Genomic DNA, 18,504 nt, shown 5'->3' on the forward strand with positions numbered 1-18,504 from the left:
TCTAGAAATTTAGACCTGGGAGATAAAATTTGCACTCGTGCTGACGCGTAGAAGTAGCGTCGTTTCTTCAAGGGCATATCCTTGTAGTTTTAGTGGTTGACTCGAGATATTTCTTGAACTGTTCAAGAAAATGCCAGCATAAGTATGAAGACAAAAACATCAACTCTTTTCGATGTAGTAGCTACATAAACTCTTTACCTCTGGTATCTTTGCTACATTTCTCATAATCTTCTCAAGGACATTTTCTTTGATAAAGGGATTATATAGACCTCTGCAACAATATAATGTTGAGAGCTAGTCTAGATATCAAGAATGCATATAGCCAATAGTAAAAAAAAAAAAAAAAAAAAAAAAAGAGAAACGACATTGACGCGATTAGTGACTCGTAGCTGAAAGAAACAAACCACAATCATTGGCAACACCTAGACTACAAAATCTTTCTCCAAAACAATTCCTTAAAAAAGGTAATAGTGTGTCGTCGCTATGTCTAACCAATAGTCATATCAAAGGTTTTACCCTATAAAAGGTTCGAACAATCCTACAACCAATTAAGGCAACCAATGAAGACTAGATCTAAAGTTTTCACCCTGGGAAGTGAACACGCACTCCAAGAGCTCCATCAAGAATGAAATAACCCTATGTTGCCGCCTCCGCATGCCAAGATCACGGCTACAAAATACAAATCGTCCGAGGCACAATTAACATACACACAACTTTTTCACATGGGCATTGCCACAAAGTGAAACAAATGTCGCTCCCATCCTAGTAGACAGTGACAATGCATTCCCGTCCCCTTCCACCGCGGGCCCATCCTGTCGCTCCCCACGGGCGATGGGAGGGCAACCTCGAACCCAAGCCCTAGCCACTCCCTCTCCCCTCCCTCCTCCGCCGCTGCCGCCAGTGATAGCCGCTAGGCAAAGCCCGTGCGGTGCTGGCGGCGGTGGATCCCTGGATTCCGCATGTGAGGCGGCGGCGCGGGGCTCTCCCAACCTGGCGGCGGGATCTACAACGACGAGGTGACAACTCCTCGCGCGGCTGGCCAGCCCGCCCCGGCGAGGCGGCTCATCGTGGTTGAGGCGGCGGAGCTCGACGATGCAGGCGTCTTCCTCGCGGGGGATGGCTACGGAGGCATAGCTTCTTCTGGTGGGTCTCTTGGACGATGGGGCGGCGCCCTTGGGTGGTGCGGCGTCGACGACGGTGGCTAGTGGCGTCCGCGGGTGCGCGGCGCCGTTCTTGGCCACGTGGGTGGCACGGTGGCGGTCGTGGCATGGTGGTTGCTCCGGCGACCATCCGCCAGATCTGAAGGTGAGCTTTTTGCTCTCTAGCCGGCTCTCCTCCCCTTCTTGTTGGTCATCGGTCCTTGCTTGTTCCGGGGACGGTTTGAGGGGTGGTGGTCTGAGTCTGGGACCGGGAGAAATCCTTGATTGGCTGGTCCATCATGGCAGTGGCGACGCCATGGGCGCCGCGCTTCCTCTCTAGGCGCTGATGAGGTCCAGTTTGCTCCCCACCCCAGTCATGTTCCCGGGTGAAAACCCACAATCCTTTGGATTGGGCGACGACGGCGCCATGGGCGTCGTTTCCTCCTTGGGGGGCGTCGCTTTGGGAACGGTTGTCGGTTGAGGGCGGCGGAGGTGGTAGGCGGCTCGTAGTGGTGCCTGAGCATGCTCAGTGCCCTGCTCCTTCTTCATCAGTGATCGTGGCCCCTGTTTGCTTTCTCCGTGGCGTCTCTTTCGATCGGCGGCAGTTCAACTCTGGTGGCTTCGTCAGCTTCGGCGAGGTGTGTCTGGCTTCTGGCCATGTTAGCCTTTGGCTTGCTTACCCCATTGCTCAGCGGAGCGTATCCTATGTCCGGCGGTTCGGCTTCCTTCGAGCCAGGACGAGGGGGTAGGGATCCCTCTTGGGCATTGGAAATGGTTTGTGTTGCTGCTCGCCCAACCTGCGACGTAGACGATGACTTCCCTCAAAGCAGCAGGTGGATCCCTCGAGCCTGTGCTGCTTCTTCCTTGGTGGCTCCGTGAAGAGGCTTCGACATCGACAAGTTGTTTTCTTGTTTATCTAGTGCTTTTGATGTTCGTTATGTTGTAAACTGGTTGCACCTTGTATCAAACCTTGGCTGTTTGGGCTTTATTAATTTAAAGCTGGGCACTTGTGCCTTATGTTTAAAAACAAAGTGAAACAATGTGCGGATAGTCGCCATGTACTTCCCAACTTGGCAACTTGGCATGAGCACGTAAGATGGTACCTCCGGAGCCTAACCAGTTCTCTTTAAACATGATCGCATTGACCCACAAGATCAGCACCTTGATATTCGTGGCAATGGAGGTGCTATTGTCGATGTACTCAAAGATGCCAACCGGTGAAGGCCGCCAACAAACCCTCAAGTAGGTCGATTTGCCGATGATGTCATCCTCAATCGTCTTTTGTTTGTTCAAATTCAGGTTCAACCAGCGGAAGAGAAAAGAAGAAGTGCTAGTGCTGTTTTTTTCTAAAACATGAGAATGAACAATTTTCTTTTCTTTATTATTTTCAATGTTTTTGGTGATGGTTTTCTTGGTCAAAGAATTCCTGAGATTATAGGATTCGTCAAACGTCTTTTCCGTTTTGTACATCAACCCAAAGTTTATAGACCTTGTTCCATCACTCTACGAAATAAACAGTTCTTTGGTTGCAATTGCATGAACGATCGAAACGAATAAGTGCGACAGCGCGCAAGGTCGATATCCGACGCTGAAGGCGTTCCATAGGCGTTCCGTAGCTATCGTGGCCATGGCTGCGTCAGCTCTCGGCATCCCCTGCCAGTACAGCGCTAAAGCTGCTGCCGCCATCCATATCCAGTCGCCGACGGCGATACTGCATTCCCTGGCATCGGCTGCGCCTCGCCGTTGCCGTCCGGACCGTCCGGGCCTTCTGCCGTAGCGTGCGCTTCAGATTTTCGGTAGCTGCAGGATCTGAACGACAACATAGACCGAAGGTGTCTCTCCTGTCTATATTCTGACAACGTGTATTTTATCCGCTACAGAATTTGATCACAAAATAAGCTGCACACGCCATGCATGAAAGCAGCTGAAAACAAGCTTAGCTGGAGGTAAATCCTGGATTACAAAGTTTCAAGATACAGCTACATTATTACATAGAGAATATCCATACATATCACACAAAAAGGAAGTGTTCTGGTTCTATAGATACTGAAGGAGATAAAGCACTAAAACTTGCCACGTAGTTTGGAACAAGAAATAAAGTGTTACACGATTCTTGGCATGAGTGTTGGTGAATGAAAGCAGGAGGACAATAAGCGGTAGTATTACTCTAGATAGGTTGTAGTACATATGGATGGCAGAAACAGTTCTGCCAAGGAGCCACCCGGCCTCACAATCAACGCCAGAAGAAAGCTTGGAATATATAGCGATCCATGGCCCAGTCAGATCTCCTGCTTGCGGCTTGGAAGCTTCCCATGGTGATGGTGTTGCATATTGACAGCTCGCTAAGCTCTGCGGATGGCATTCCTCCATGACAGGGGATTGAATAGACTGGGATCTGTTCACAAATGATGTCACAGAAAATTGGTAAGTACTGTATCAATGCAGCGTCAGATTTACACTTGAAGGAACAATGGATTTACATAAAAGGAATATATTTGTAACAGATTTCGGGTTGTGGTGCTAGACTACCAGTCATGCTGTTACCACTATCTATGGCATGTGCCATTTACGTAATTACTTGATTAAATATGCTCACTACTGTAGTGATGAACTAGAAGTGTACATGTGTATGTAACACATGTTGCTGTAACAGACAAAAATATTGATAAACATCTTCATTTAGTTCTCTAGCTAGCTGACTAAAGCAGTCAATCCAGCTAAAGTAGTAGCAGTATTTCTGGAAGTAGGTCTTAATTTTTTACTGAAATGTGACAAACTAAAAGAGATGAAAACTGACACGTGCATACCTTGGTAACGGGCATCTAGATCTTTGTACACGAGGCTGCTTAGACGTTGCTGCAGGCATGTAGGGAGCCTCTTTAGACTAGGACACTGCGTGATGGTAAGTCTTTGCAGAGATGAGTATGCTTGTGGTCCATTCGGTAGGGATGACAGGTTTTTGCAATCATTGATGTAGAGGAGAACCAGCGATGGGGGAAGATAGGGGGCACCTGCTAAGCTCGTGGTCCTGGCACTGCCAGATGATGATGACACTTCTAAATATACAGGTGACGGCCCTTGACGAATTGATGATGTTGACTGTCCCTGTTGTAGCCTTTTGCTGTATATGGACTCGAGCTTAGTGCAATGTTGAATTTCCATTTTTCTCAGGGATGCAGGGAGCTTGAAGACCTCTACCATGCTTGCACAACCATATATCCAGAGAGATTCGAGACGTGGCAGGAGTTCACTCGAGGGTTCTGGTGTTGTTGATGGCTCCGCTGCAGGAGCTTGTGGTGCGTATCCAATCAGCTTTTCGCAGTGAAAAATTCCTAGGCTCCTCAAGGATACCAAGCTTTGAAACTCTTTCTCTGGCCAGTGGACAAGTGAATCACAACTAGTAAAATTCAAGTGTTGAAGCTGTACAAAATGTGCACATAGCTCAGCCGCACCCCCCGACTTAAAGCCCCTTAAATTCATATATTTTAGAGGGAAATCATTATGATTCCCTTTATCCATGACATCCACCACAAGTTTCAAACTATGATCAGCCGCTGACAAGGTTGTTTCCGTTTCTCCACTGCTCTGCAGTCTCAAGTTGGTCAGTGAAGTCATATGTCTAGCTACCAACTGGAACATCTCTTCGTTATTTCCCTCAGAGTGTAACACGGCCAGCTTTGGAGAAACCTTTTGTTGCCCTGATGATAGTTTCGTCTTCCCACAGCCTACAACATACAACTCCTGAAGTTGAGGAAGCATTAGGACTTCTCTTTGAGATCCATCAACTGCATCCGAGCTCTCAAAGTTCTGCAAATTTTCTAATCTGAGAACCTTCAATGCAGGAAATGATGTGTGCACCATACCATAATCTCCATCAGACTGTGCTTCTGGGAATGCTGTCAATACATGGCAACTGGAAATTTCAAGTTTCTCAAGCCTATGAAATATTATGTATCCTCTTTGATTTCCTTCGTTTGCCTCCCATCTCTCAAAGCTGTCCAAGTCATCCAAGCAGAGTTCTTTCAATTCTGGAAATGCTGACCGTGCCATTGTACCATAAGACTCTCCAAGGAGTGTTGCTTTAGGTAACGTTGTCAACTTTGGACAGCGATTAATAGACAACTTTTCAAGCAGAGGAAATATTACCTCTTTTCCTTGTTCCGGGTGACTTAATTCCCACCATCTCTCCAAAGATTCCAGATCTCGTAGTGTAAACTCCTTCAGATTTGGAAAACTGAAGGATGTATCACAACCGAATAACCATTGCAGTTTCTTACAACCAGAAAGATGAATCTCAACCACATTTCGCAACATAGACATCCATGTCGGAAAGGTGGTTCCTCCGTATGACTCTATCCTTATATCCTGCAGCTCATCATGAGGTCTCAGACCCTCAAGCACTCTCGCATCATCCTCGCAACCAACAGTCCATTTTAATTTCAGTTCTCGGAGTTCCTCCTTCTTTCCGATGTTTGCCGCTTTCGCAGCTTCTTCTGTCACATTCTCTAGCCGAAGTAGCTCTAGCTGTCCACCAAGGTTTAACTGCTGCAACTCTCCAACATCACTGCACCCAGAGCCAGAAGGACCTACTACGAAACATGTAAGTGTCTGTAAGGAAATGAGATTTTGGAGGTCACCAGGCATGCTTCTCATCTTTGGACAATCATGAGTGTAGAGGTGACGAAGGGCAGTCATATACTTCATTTGCCTAGGAAGCCGACGAAGTTTAGAGCAGCCAGAGACGTTTAATGTTTGCAGGTTGTATAGAATGCTTATATCTTCAGGAAGTGCTTTGATCCAACTTCTTGAGAGATCAAGGTACCTTAGGTGATGCAGGTGCTTGGATTTTAAGGGGAATGACCATCTCTTTAAACAGAGCTGTAATGCCATCAAAGAGCTATATTTCGATAAGTGCTGCAATGGTTCTTGCATATCATTATCACACAGAAGTGTCTGGAAAGCTGGAGATCTTGTCAAAAGAGAATCATTCAAAATAGTTTCTGGTTTTTCACAAGACAAAAGCAAGTGGCGAGCTGTATCTGGAAGCCACTCAATCTGACTTGGTTGCTCAGGCATGAGAGCACATTCTTTTTCCATTGTAGACAGTGCTACATCATGCATAAGATCATGGATTTTACATGTATGTTTGGAATAACTACCCAGCGAGGGGGCATATTTATTTATTGGAACTTTGACTTGGTTCACATCCACAAAGAATGACCTTGAGGCCAGCTCATTGAAAATTCGTTTGCCAATGGTTTCAGGACTAACTTCCTTTTGATCCTCAATAAAGCCATGCGCCATCCATAGTTGGATCAGCTTGTCCACATCAATCTCATAATCCTTCGGAAACACGGCACAAAAAGCAAAGCACTGCTTCATCTGCGATGACAAGTCATTGTAGCTGAGCTTGAGTATTGGTAAAATTCCAGATTCCTCAGTGCAAATGCTGCTTCTACTTAACACAGCCTTCCATTCTTTGCTGGTCTTCGTCCGCAAGACCGAACCTAGTGATGCTGCAGCCAAAGGAGAACCACGGCATCTCTTCACAATCTGATCAACCATATTAACTAGCACGGCAGGCCTTTCTTCTTCCTTCTGCAAACTAAATGCTTTTGTCTTGATAATTTCCTTTATAAAATTATCCCCCAAAGCCGCGAGATTATAAGCCTTAACTGTACCCATTATTTTGGCGACTCCTTCATCACGAGTAGTTGTCAAAACCACGCTACCCTTGGCACCATGTGTAAGGCAAGACTTGAGCTTTTCCCACTTATCTGGTTTTTTGTTCCAGACGTCATCCATTACAAGGAGGTACCTATACCCTCTTAGTACATCTTCAAGGATATCGAGTGGGCTCTTTTTGGAAGCTGCTTCATCTTTATTTTTTGGGGGATGAAGTTCAGCTATGCTTTTAGCCAGGGAATCCACATCAAAGCTGTCAGAGACACAAACCCAGAGGAGCAAGTCAAAATGCTTCTTAATTTCAGGTTCATTGTAAATGAGTTTTGCTAAGGTGGTCTTGCCCAGCCCCCCTACTCCAACGATGGGAACAACTGTGAGATCTGCATTGCTAGCTTGACCAAGTAGAGTATCAACTATATTCCTTGTATCTTGGTCCCTCGATCTGCTCATGATTTTCTTTGGATCAAAGATAGCATGATCAGTCTGCCTCCACTGCTTGGATGCTGGCACTTGCCGCTGATATTTGAACCCAAATGCATTCATCTCAGTAACAAGGACCTCAATGGCCTCCACAACCCTGCATAGCTTCTTTCCCATTTTGTCACGGAATGCAAAACGGTTGTGAGTGGGGAAGAGTTTTATTACATCGAAGCCGAGCTTTTTGTAGTGCCCGTTCTTCTTGGCTTCGCGGCGCAGCGCCTCGTACTTGAACTCGTCGAAGATCTCATTCGCCTCGTAAGCCACCCTCTTGACCTCCTCGAGCCAAGCCTTGGCTCCGTCCCTGTGGGAGGCCTCCTGCTCAGCATCGTTGATGATGTCCAGGATGGCCCGCATCTTGCGCTTGAGGATCCTATGCTGCTCCTCCATGCCCTCCATCACTTTGTACTGGTCGAGCAGGTAGCTGGATGCCTTTTCCTTCACGATGGACAGCAGTGGCCCGACCACCATGGTGGCCACCAGCTCCGCCATTGGAACGCTCAGAGCTCGCAGCACAGGCAAACAAGAAGTGCAGTTCCTGGAAAGGAGAAATGTCGGTGTGAGCTAGCATGCAGAGATGCTTATGCTTCTGATGAGAAATGTAAGCAAACTTGAGTACTGCCTTTTTTTAATGCAGTACCTAGAGAGCAGGCCGGACAACCTCGTGCCACGGCCGACTTCATCGCGTTTGGTGAGCACGTCCACCAGCTCTGGAGGCCAGGAGATCCGCGCCGGAGCTGAACCTGGAGAGGAGGCCGGACACGGCCCTGTGAGCTAGCTTGCAGGTGATTGCTTCTGAGGAGAAATGTGAGCAGGCGTGGATACTGCATTTCTTATTCAGTACCTGGAGAGGAGGCCGGAGAGGCTGGTTGGCACCGAGCCCGGCTCGCCGACCAGCTCTGGGGCTAGGTGAGGTACGTGTGTGGAGGCACTTTGGCGCTGAAATGGAAGTATTAGCTAGCTTGCGTCTGACGAGAAATGGAAGCAAACTTGAATATTGGCTTTGTAATGCAGTACCTGGAGAGGCTCGCCGACCAGCTCCGGCGCGGAGGCTAGGTTGGGTCCGCGTGTCTGGAGCTGAACCTGGAGAGGAGGCTAGACACGCTCCCGCCGCGCCCGGCGGCAACGCGCTGTGGTTGGCGGCTTCGCGGGCTAGGTGCGCACGGCCGGCGGCCCCGCCTTCTGGTTCACCCGCGCCCGGCGGCGCCGGCTAGCGGCAGGGGTACCCGTGGGCGGCGCGCTCCGAGTCGTCCGGCGGCCGTCTGGCGCCTCTGGCAGCACGGCGGGCTAGGGATTCTGGTTCCGGGAATGGGAAATTTTGCGGAGCTGATTGAGTAGCAATGTAGCAGCAGAGCAGACCACAGTCCTCTGCCCCCCGTCTTCAACATTTCGTACGCCGAGCCGCTGGCAACGGTCCCAACAGCATCTGGTCATTAGATCTACTTGTGCGCAAAATACTCGAAATTAACATAAAAATTAACAGTACATGAGAAAAATAACATAAAAATTATACAATCGGATATTTCATTCGGTTAGGAAATCAACAGTGGAGTATTTCTTTAACCAAAGTTATAGTAGTTAAAACTAGACCTCAAATTATGGCCATGTAAGAGCACCCACAATGTGTAGCCAAAAGTAGTTCCAAATTTGCTTTTTAGCTTTTGGAACTAGTTCCCTACATTGTGGAGGTAGTTTCAAATCAGAAAAAAGAGGGAACCGGAGCAACTAGTTGCTCCGATGCCAAATCTATTGATGGAATAAAGAATAGAGTTTCACTGTGGTGGGGAAGAAAGAGATGGGTGAAGAGAGAGCGCTGCTGAGAGGGGAAAAGCTATTTAATACTAGTTATGTCAGTTTCGGGTATGGTACAAATAATTTGGAACTAGCTACACTGTGAAGGTATTGCCATATTGCACTTCCTAGCCAGATTCTAGTTTGTGTCAGATTTGGCCATCTATACATTGTGGATGCCCTAATGTAATCACCCAAGTGAAAACTCTCCTACTGCTTGCTGCTCCTTCTTGATGGGGCTGTCAGGGCATCTCCAACCGGGCGTCCCAAACGGACGCGCTGGGCCGTCCGTTTTGGGCCGTTTGGGTGGCCGAACGGACACCCGGACAGCGCCCCGCGTCCGCGTGTCCGTTTGGGTCGCACGCGGCGCCCAACGCGCGGACGCACCGCATATGTAATAAAAAAAACATAAATGAAAATAAAAAATAAAAACATCACAAAATAAATATAAAGTATCGGTTAGTTAAACTTAGCCCTATTTTGGGCAATTTTTACACAAAAAAAGCCCTATATAGGCTTTAAACTAAAAAAAGAAACCCTAGTCAGGGTTTGCGAGCATGGTGGCCGCCGGCAGTACTACCCCCAGTAGTACTCGTCGTCGTCGGCGTCGATGACGACGACGCCCCCCGGCGGCGACGCGCTGTTCCGGCTCGAAACACCGGAGGGCACTGGGGACTCCGGCCAGGGCTCCCACTGCGCCCTTTCCCAGGCGGAGTGCGGGTTCGGCGGGCTCGCCGGCCTGCGCAGTCGTGCCCTCCGCGCGGACTCCTGCCGGAGCTGCTCCTCCGCTGCGGCTTCAGCTCCGCCTGCAGCCGGACCGTGGCCAGGCGCTCCTCCTCCGCCAGGCGCGCGGCCCGGCGCTCCTCCTCCTCCCGAGCGTCGCCTGACGCGTTGCCTCCTCCTGACGGCGCGCCAGCACGAGGAAGGCCCACGCCTCCGCCTGGGCGTCCTCCTGGGCCTTCCGGCCGCCTCCTCCGGCGCGGAGGTGCGCGGCGTCTCGGCGAGGTGCGGCCATTTGGCCAGCTCGTCGAGGTCCTGTCGCTCGCGGGACGCCGCGAGCGCCGCCTGCGGCTCCGGGTCATTCTCCTCCTCCCGGGCCCGGGGCCGGTGCGGGGCCCGGGGCCGGGGCCGCTCGCCGATGTAGAGGCCGCCGGGCGGCGGCTCCGCCCGCGTTGCGGGTGTGCGCGGGCGCGCGCGCGGCCGCGCGCCGTCGCGGATGTGAAGCACGTGCGCCGGCGCGCATCGTGCTCCACCTCGAACCACAAGTCCCGAGTTGGGACTTGCGTCGCCGTACGCGGGGTCCTCGCCGGAGGTCCGCCGGCCGGCTGCGCGCGCGCGCCTCCGGATCTCCGCGACGCGGGCACGGCCGGAGCCGGGATGGGCGGCATCGGAACCCGATCCGGGCTCGGTGCCGGCCGTGGGGGAGGTGCACGTCCCCCACGGCATTGGGACGCCGGCGTCCCGGAACATCGCGCCACCGCTACGGTGACGTAGATCCGCTCGTGTCCGGGCGTCGCCGGCGGCCCATGGCGAACGGCGCCGCGCGGCCGCGCGGTCGGCCGGCTCGCTGCCGGCCTCGTGGTCGTTCGCGGATGGCGAGAACTCGCGCTTCGGGGCCATGGCGGCGCGGAAGCTTCGAGCTCGCGCGTGCGGCCGGAGTGGAAAGTGGGGACTGGATAGGGACAGTCCCCTTCCCCCGTCCACATTTAATAGGACTGGGGCACCGCCAGGTGGGTCAGCCACGCGGACCAGGCGGACGCGCGAGGACGCCGCGTGCCATCCGCGGCCACGCAAACCCGGCCAAGCTCGAACGCCACGGCCGTCCGTTTTTGCGGTGCGTCCCAGCGTTGGGCCGGGTTTTTGTCCATTTGGACCCATCCGGACGCGCGGGCGCGGGATGGATCGCCCGGTTGGAGATGCCCTCAATTAGTCAATCTCATGGTCTTGTGCTTTCACATGTGCTCGCTTGACCCGTGTCGGGCGCGTGCATTTTAATTCGTTCCTACCTCTCTATCCATGCTCTCAATACTGCAATAATGCAGCTGCCAACCACATGCACTAATTATGTTACCGTGCAATAAGTCTCGTTTTGGAACGCGGATGGAAATACTCCCCTAAATTTTGAATCGAGAAATTCCTGGTTTACTTACAATAGTACTACCTCTATCCATAAAATAATATCGTAAGTTTATCTGAATTTAGGTGTATTTAAACACTCTTTATTGTATAGATACATCTAAACTTACATAAATTTTTCGTATTCTTTTATGGACGGAGGAAGTACTTATTTACCTGGAATTGGTACCATTGGCATTTTTTTTAGAATCGACTCTTATGCAGGTACAAGAGTGGTTTCAAATTTGGTTTTGAATTTTTTTTGTCAAATTCAAAGTCTACAGACAAATAAAAAAATGTAAACAAAAAAAACCTGCTTGTCTAAAGAAAACAAACAAAAATGGTATTTCACCTTTCATACCTCCTCATAAGGCGCCTCCTCTAGTATGAAAATAATGACAACATATATATCGCAAACATCAACTCTTTTCGGTGAAGATTTGTGTATGTATAAACTCTTTACCTCTGACATATTTGTTACATTTTTTAAAAGGTTCTCAAGGAATTTATTTTTGATAAAAGAAATATTTAATATTGGATAGATACCATTTTCATCCAGCCTCTACAACAATATATTATCGAGGGCTAGTCTGGATATCAAAGATGCACACAGCCAAAAGTGAGAACTTCCTACTGCTTGCTGCTCCTTCTTGATAGGGCTGTCAATTAGGATGCGTTTGGTTGGGTGGCTATCCCTCAAGTGGCTATGGGTAGTCATCTTTTATGTGGCTAGCACCTGTTTGGTTAGTGGTGTAGGGTGGTTGAGGGTAGCCAAATTTTCATCAAAAGCTGGTTGAGGCCAACCACCAGAAAAGTGGTGGTTGAGGCTAACCACCCGTGGGCGAGTCACTGGAGTAACCCGCGAAACGTTTTCTCCTCCCTCACCTCCCCCTTCCTACCACGAAGTTCTTCGTGGCGGCGACCAGATCGAACTCAATCTCACCATGCGAGACGAGTTTTGAGAACTTCGGCGGCCGGTGAAGACCTGATCGAGGTAATCCCACACCCTCCCTTTTCTGGTGGTCCTCCTCGTCTCTATCGTCGTGCTCGTGGCGGTAGGTCACGCGCAGCGCCAGGTGGCTGGGTACGCGGTGGCAAGTCGCACGCGGCCGTGAGCGGCAGGGCGCATTGGGGCAGGCGACAGTCGTCGACAAGGGGCTAATCGATTGGTTACCCAAAGAGCTAGCTAAGTAGTCATACTCATTGTTGTGCGCTGCTGGTCAGATGCTAATCGATTGGTTACACACACAGCTAGCTAGCTAGATTATGTACGTAATCTTACTACATACAAATCTGCTAGTTGTTGTTATGATTAGAAGTTATATATTGTGTAATTTTACATTGTAGATGGATAACAAGACAAAGTTTTAAATTTATACTGTAATCATTGTAATCATGGCGACGAGTGTGGTTGCTTATGTTTTGTTTGACTCATGGTTATGATGTCAACCAAAACATTAAACTCATATTATGAGGTATTCTCACCATCTTAAATAAGAGGTGATCATATCACCCCAGCCATGTTTCACATCCGAAACCAAACACAAATATGGTTGTGGTTAACCACTTTTCCAACCAACTCAACCAAACATAAAAAGTGGTTAACCCTAGCCACGTGGTTGGGGGTACCCATAGCCACGTTTTCATGCCCACGAACCAAACACATCCTTAGTCAATCTCATGGTCTTGTGCTTTCACATGTGCTCGCTTGACATGTGTCGCGTGCAATTTAATTCGTTCCTACCTCTATGCACATGCTCTCAATACTGCAATAATGCAGCTGCCAACCACATGCACCGAGTTTAGAATAATTATATTTCCGTGCGATAAGTCTCGTTTCTCGCTGTTCTATCTCTGAAAATATCGTCTACGCAACGGACCTTCTCAAGTGTTGCCACGTGCGAAAGTCCCCCACAACTGTTTTCAAACTCGACTTTCGGAAGGCCTTTGACTTGGTCAACTGGGATAGTCTACTAACCATCCTTCTGGCCCGTGGCTTCGACGATCGTTGGTGCCTCTGGATGGAGCGTATTCTTCGTTCCGGTCTCACGGCTGTCTTGCTAAACGGGGTTCCGGGAGATTGGATCAAGTGCCGCAATGGCCTCCGTCAGGGTGACCCCCTCTCTCCGTACCTTTTCATCATTGTGGCTGATGTTCTCCAACGCCTCATCCGCCAGGCTTGGGGAAACGGAGACCTAGCACACCCCCTTTCTACCGTTACCTCTTGCCCCGTCCTGCAGTATGCGGATGACATCCTTATCTTGTGCAAAGCTACGCCCTCTGCCACCGCTACCCTCAAGCGGGTTCTGGATGACTTCTGCGGCGGCCACTGGGCTTGCGATAAACTTCCATAAATCTTGCTTCATCCCCATGAATGTTTCCACGGTAGATGCTGCTGCCATGGCCTCCACGCTAGGGTGTCGCATCTCCTCCTTACCCCCAACCATATCTCGGCCTCCCTCTCTCCCCCCATGAAGCTCCCCGCCTCGGCTTTTGATCCCCTCGTCCCCTCCTTTGACCGTCGTCTTTCTGGTTGGCGCGTGAATCTTTTGTCCGCTGGGGGCAGGCTCGTCTTGTGTAACATTGTTTTGAATAATCCTGCTACATATTATATGTACTCGTACTTGCTTCCCCGTAGGGTTATTGACAGGATCGACAAGAGGTGCCGTGCCTTCTTCTGGACCGGGAAGGATTCCTGCTCTGATGTTCGTTGTCTAATTGCTTGGGATAAAGTTGTGTTGTCCTTGCAGGAGGGAGGTTTCGGCACCAAGGATCTCCACCGACAGAACATGTGTTTGCTATTAAATTTTATCCATACACTGCACCTGCCTAACCCCCTGCCTTGGAAGAGTTGGTTCTTCTCTGTTACAGTTCGTGATTTGCGGGGGAACCTCCAAGTCCCCCTCCTTCTTGGAGAGGATCGTTGATGAGTGCCTCCCCCCCTCTACCGCGCCATTACTATGGTGGGGGTTGCTGATGGTTGCTCTACATCCTTCTGGTTGGAAAAGTGGCAGCCCGGCGCGCCCCTCGCTGACCGCTACCCCGCTCTCTTCTCCCACTACACCCGTCGCCACGCCACAGTGGCTACGGTGGCTGTGGACCCACACACTACAAGAAAATTTGCCATGGCCGACGAAGTTGAAGTCGCGCCGTGGTTGCTGGTACACCATGGCCGACGATTTTTGGTCCCCTCCGTGGTGCATGTCAAAACTTTTTTTTTCTCGTTTTTGAGGCCACCTAGCCCGACGAAAGCGGCCAAAAGGTCGCGTATGGTGGCCCGGGACGTGGTGCATCGCGAATTCTCGGGTTCGCCGGCCGAGTCAACGCAAATCCGCACCGCCCAGGGATGTAGGGCCTAGATGGCAGCCTCACTAGCATTGTTTTTTTTTCTCGATCGCGCCATCTCGTTCAACGCTCTCCGATCGAGCCGTTTACGATGCAGGATCATGGGTCCCGCATGTCATCCTCTATGAACCAAAATTCTTTCTTTTCTTGGATTTTTTTAACCCCCGATTTACGGCTACTTCCTTTTTCTTTTGATCCCGTGCCGCCTTGGAAACGTTGAGACCGATGCAGCTTAATGGGACCCGCATGTCATCCTCTATGAGCTATCAACTTTCTTTTCTTGGATTATTTTTGGCACCTCATATTTGGTCACTTGCCTTTTTTTTTCGATCCCCTGCCGCCTCTCAAACGGTGATACCGCTGATGCTAAATGGGACCCGCATGTCATCCTCTATGTACTATAAAACTTTCTTTTCTTGGATTATTTTTGGCACCTCATATTTGGTCACTTGACTTTTTCTTTCGATCCCCTGCTGCCTCTCAAACGAGTGATACAGCTCGTTGCTAAATGGGACCCGCATGTCATCCTCTATGTACTATAAAACTTTCTTTTCTTGGATTATTTTTGGCACCTCATATTTGGTCACTTGACTTTTTCTTTCGATCCCCTGCTGCCTCTCAAACAGTGATACCGCTGCTGCTAAATGGGACCCGCAAGTCATCCTCTATGAGCAATCAACTTTCTTTTCCTGGATTTATTTTTGGCACCTCATATTTGGTCACTTGCCTTTTTTTCGATCCCCTGCCGCCTCTCAAACGGTGATACCGCTGATGCTAAATGGGACCCGCATGTCATCCTCTATGTATTATAAAACTTTCTTTTCTTGGATTATTTTTGGCACCTCATATTTGGTCACTTGACTTTTTCTTTCGATCCCCTGCTGCCTCTCAAACAGTGATACCGATGTCTTGCTAAATGGGACCCGCATGTCATCCTCTATGTACTATAAAACTTTCTTTTCTTGGATTATTTTTGGCACCTCATATTTGGTCACTTGACTTTTTCTTTCGATCCCTCGCCGCCTCTCAAACGGTGATACCGCTGCTGCTAAATGGGACCCGCATGTCATCCTCTATGTACTATAAAACTTTCTTTTCTTGGATTATTTTTGGCACCTCATATTTGGTCACTTGACTTTTTCTTTCGATCCCCTGCTGCCTCTCAGACGGTGATACCGCTGCTGCTAAATGGGACCCGCATGTCATCCTCTATGTACTATAAAACTTTCTTTTCTTAGATTATTTTTGGCTCCTGATATTTGGTCACTTGCGTTTTTTTCTTTCGATCTCATGCCACGTTTGAAACTTTGAGGAACCTGCTGGCTCATGGGACCCGCATGTCATCCTCTATGTACTATAAAAGTTTATTTTCTATGGTTTTTTTTCCACTCTCCGATTTTTGTCTATTTCCTTTTTCTTTTGATGCCCTGCCGCCTTGGAAACGTTGAGTAAGCTGCTTACTCATGGGACCCGCATGTCATCCTCTATGTATAATCAAGTTTCCTTGAATTATTTTTGGCTCCTGATATTTCGTCACTTGCCTTTTTTATTTCGATCTCATGCCACGTTTGAAACGTTGAGGAACCTGCTGGCTCATGGGACCCGCATGTCATCCTCTATGTGCTATAAAAGTTTATTTTCTTGGATTTTTTTTCACCCTCTGATTTTTGGCTATTTGCCTTTTTCTTTTGATCCCCTGCCCCCTTTGAAACGTTGACTAAGCTGCTGGCTCATGGGACCCGCATGTCATCCTCTATGTCCATCAACTTTCTTTTTTTGGATTTTTTTTACCCCCTAATTTCTAGCTACTTTCATTTTCTTTTGATCTCAAGCCGCATTTCAAACAGTGAGACCGCTGCTGCAAAATGGGACCCGCATGTCATCCTCTATGTACAATAAATCTTGGATTATTTTTGGCACCTCATATTTGGTCACTTGCCTTTTTCTTTCGATCTCATGCCGCCTTTGAAACGTTGAGTAAGCTGCTGGCTCATGGGTCCCGCATGTCATCCCCTACGAACAATAAAAGTTTCCTTTCTTGGAGTTATTTTTGACCCCTAATTTCTGGCTATTTGCCTTTTTATTTTGATCCCCTGCCCCTTTGAAACGATGAGGACGCTGTTGGCAGGTCGGTCCCACATGTCATCCTCTATCACTACAAGAAAAGTTCTGATAGACAACGTCCCAAAATCGTCCACTAAGGGGTATTTTTCGTCGCCTATGGGCCTAACCCGACGGTATGGGTTCTGTTGTCCAAACTCCGTCAGGCAAAGTCCTACGACGTTTTTTTCGGTCCGTCGCGTTTGGGCGCCCTTCCGCCACGGAAAATCGGACCGTTGCGCAAGTGTTTTCGGGAGCCCGTTGACTGCTGACGTCATGCAAACTGACACGTGGCAGACGCGCGTTAACTAGCGGTTAACGGCGTTAACCGGCTGAAACCCCGTGGTAGATGGTAGGCCCACACGAGGCCCGCCACGTCTTAAGCGGGCCGGGCCGGTCGACATAGTTTGACCGGTCAACTATATAGCTGAGGCTGGTCCATTAGTTACGTGGCCGGGCCTAACCTCTAAGGTTAGTCGGTCAAAACTTAAATGGGCCGGCCCATTTAACATGTGGGGTCCACCTTACGGCAAGCTCGGGCCGGCCCAAGAAGCAAGTGGGCCGGGCCAAAACACAGTGGGTCCCACTTTCTGTTAAAGGGCCGACCCATTTAGTGTGTGGGGTCCACCATATAGCAAGTGGGCGGGCCAAAAACACAGGTGGGTCCCACTTTCCAGTTAAAGGGTCGGCCCATTTAGTATGTGGGGTCCACCATATAGCAAGTGGGCTGGCCCAACAAGATAGTGGGTCGGGCCAAAAACACAGGTGGGTCCCACTTTCCTGTTTAAAGGGCCGGCCCATTTGGTGTGTGGGGTCCACCATATAGAAGTGGGCTGGCCCAACAAAAAAGTGGACCGGGCCAAAAACACAGGCGGGTCCCACTTTCCAGTTAAAAGGCTGGCCCATTTAGTATGTGGGGTCCACCATATAGCAAGTGGGCCGGCCCAACAAGATAGTGGGCCGGGCCAAAAACACAGGTGGGTCCCACCTTCCTGTTAAAGGGCCGGCCCATTTACCATGTGGGACCACCATATAGCAAATGGGCTGGCCCAACAAGATAGTGGGCCGGCCCAATAAGCATGTGGAGCCCACTATCGTGTAACCGGGCCGGCCTACTAAAGAAGTGGGCCGGCCCAAAATGAAAGTGGGTCCCACACTACTGTAAGTGGGCCGGCCCAATACAGTTGTAGGGCCCTACTTGTTTGACTAGTCAACTTGCATTAAATTTCATGAGCCTAAAATCGATATCGATGATACACACAATTACATACACAAATAAAACAAGTAGGAAAATTACAAGGCAATTAATGTGCCCAAATAAAAAAAATTACATAGAATCATTGAGGACTTCTATTAGCATCATCAATAACACGTTGACATTTGGCAATCGCCTTGATTGAATCTTGTGTACTCTTTGTCAACATATCGACTACGAGATCTTAAAGCAGCAATACCATGTCTTTTATAAAGTACGACCTTGAGATATTTACTGTTGGATGAAAGAGATGGTCTAGGTTGACGGCTATGAGAAGATGCATCAGAAGAAAGATCAGAACTTTTTGTGGGCCTCACTTCTAATGAAGATTGCTTCATCACAACTGCATTCTGATAATAATGCAAAAAGAGTTAAACGATGAATGATGCAAACATTTATTATGCAATGTAGATATAAGATAATAACAAGTTGCATAAATAAGACAATGTATGGAACTTGTACTAAGCACAAACTTACTGTTGGAGATATGCCCAAGAGGCAATAATAAAAGTGGTTATTATATATCTTTATGTTTATGATAAATGTTTATATACCATGCTATAATTGTATTAACCGAAACATTGATACATGTGTGTT

At 49.0% G+C, this 18,504-nt stretch overlaps 1 protein-coding gene across 1 annotated transcript in view; it reads right to left on the reverse strand.

Moving 5' to 3' along the window:
* Positions 1-3,097: 3,097 nt before the first annotated feature.
* The window catches only part of LOC124661262 (putative disease resistance protein RGA4), a 53,436-nt gene continuing 38,029 nt past the window's right edge, over positions 3,098-18,504 (reverse strand). The window contains exon 3 of the mRNA XM_047199127.1: positions 3,098-3,534. Coding sequence (XP_047055083.1) covers positions 3,482-3,534 — 53 coding nt within the window. The 3' untranslated portion in view covers positions 3,098-3,481. The remainder of the gene's footprint in view (positions 3,535-18,504) is intronic.

This window comes from Lolium rigidum, chromosome 6, assembly GCF_022539505.1.
Source record: "Lolium rigidum isolate FL_2022 chromosome 6, APGP_CSIRO_Lrig_0.1, whole genome shotgun sequence".
NCBI lineage: Eukaryota > Viridiplantae > Streptophyta > Magnoliopsida > Poales > Poaceae > Lolium > Lolium rigidum.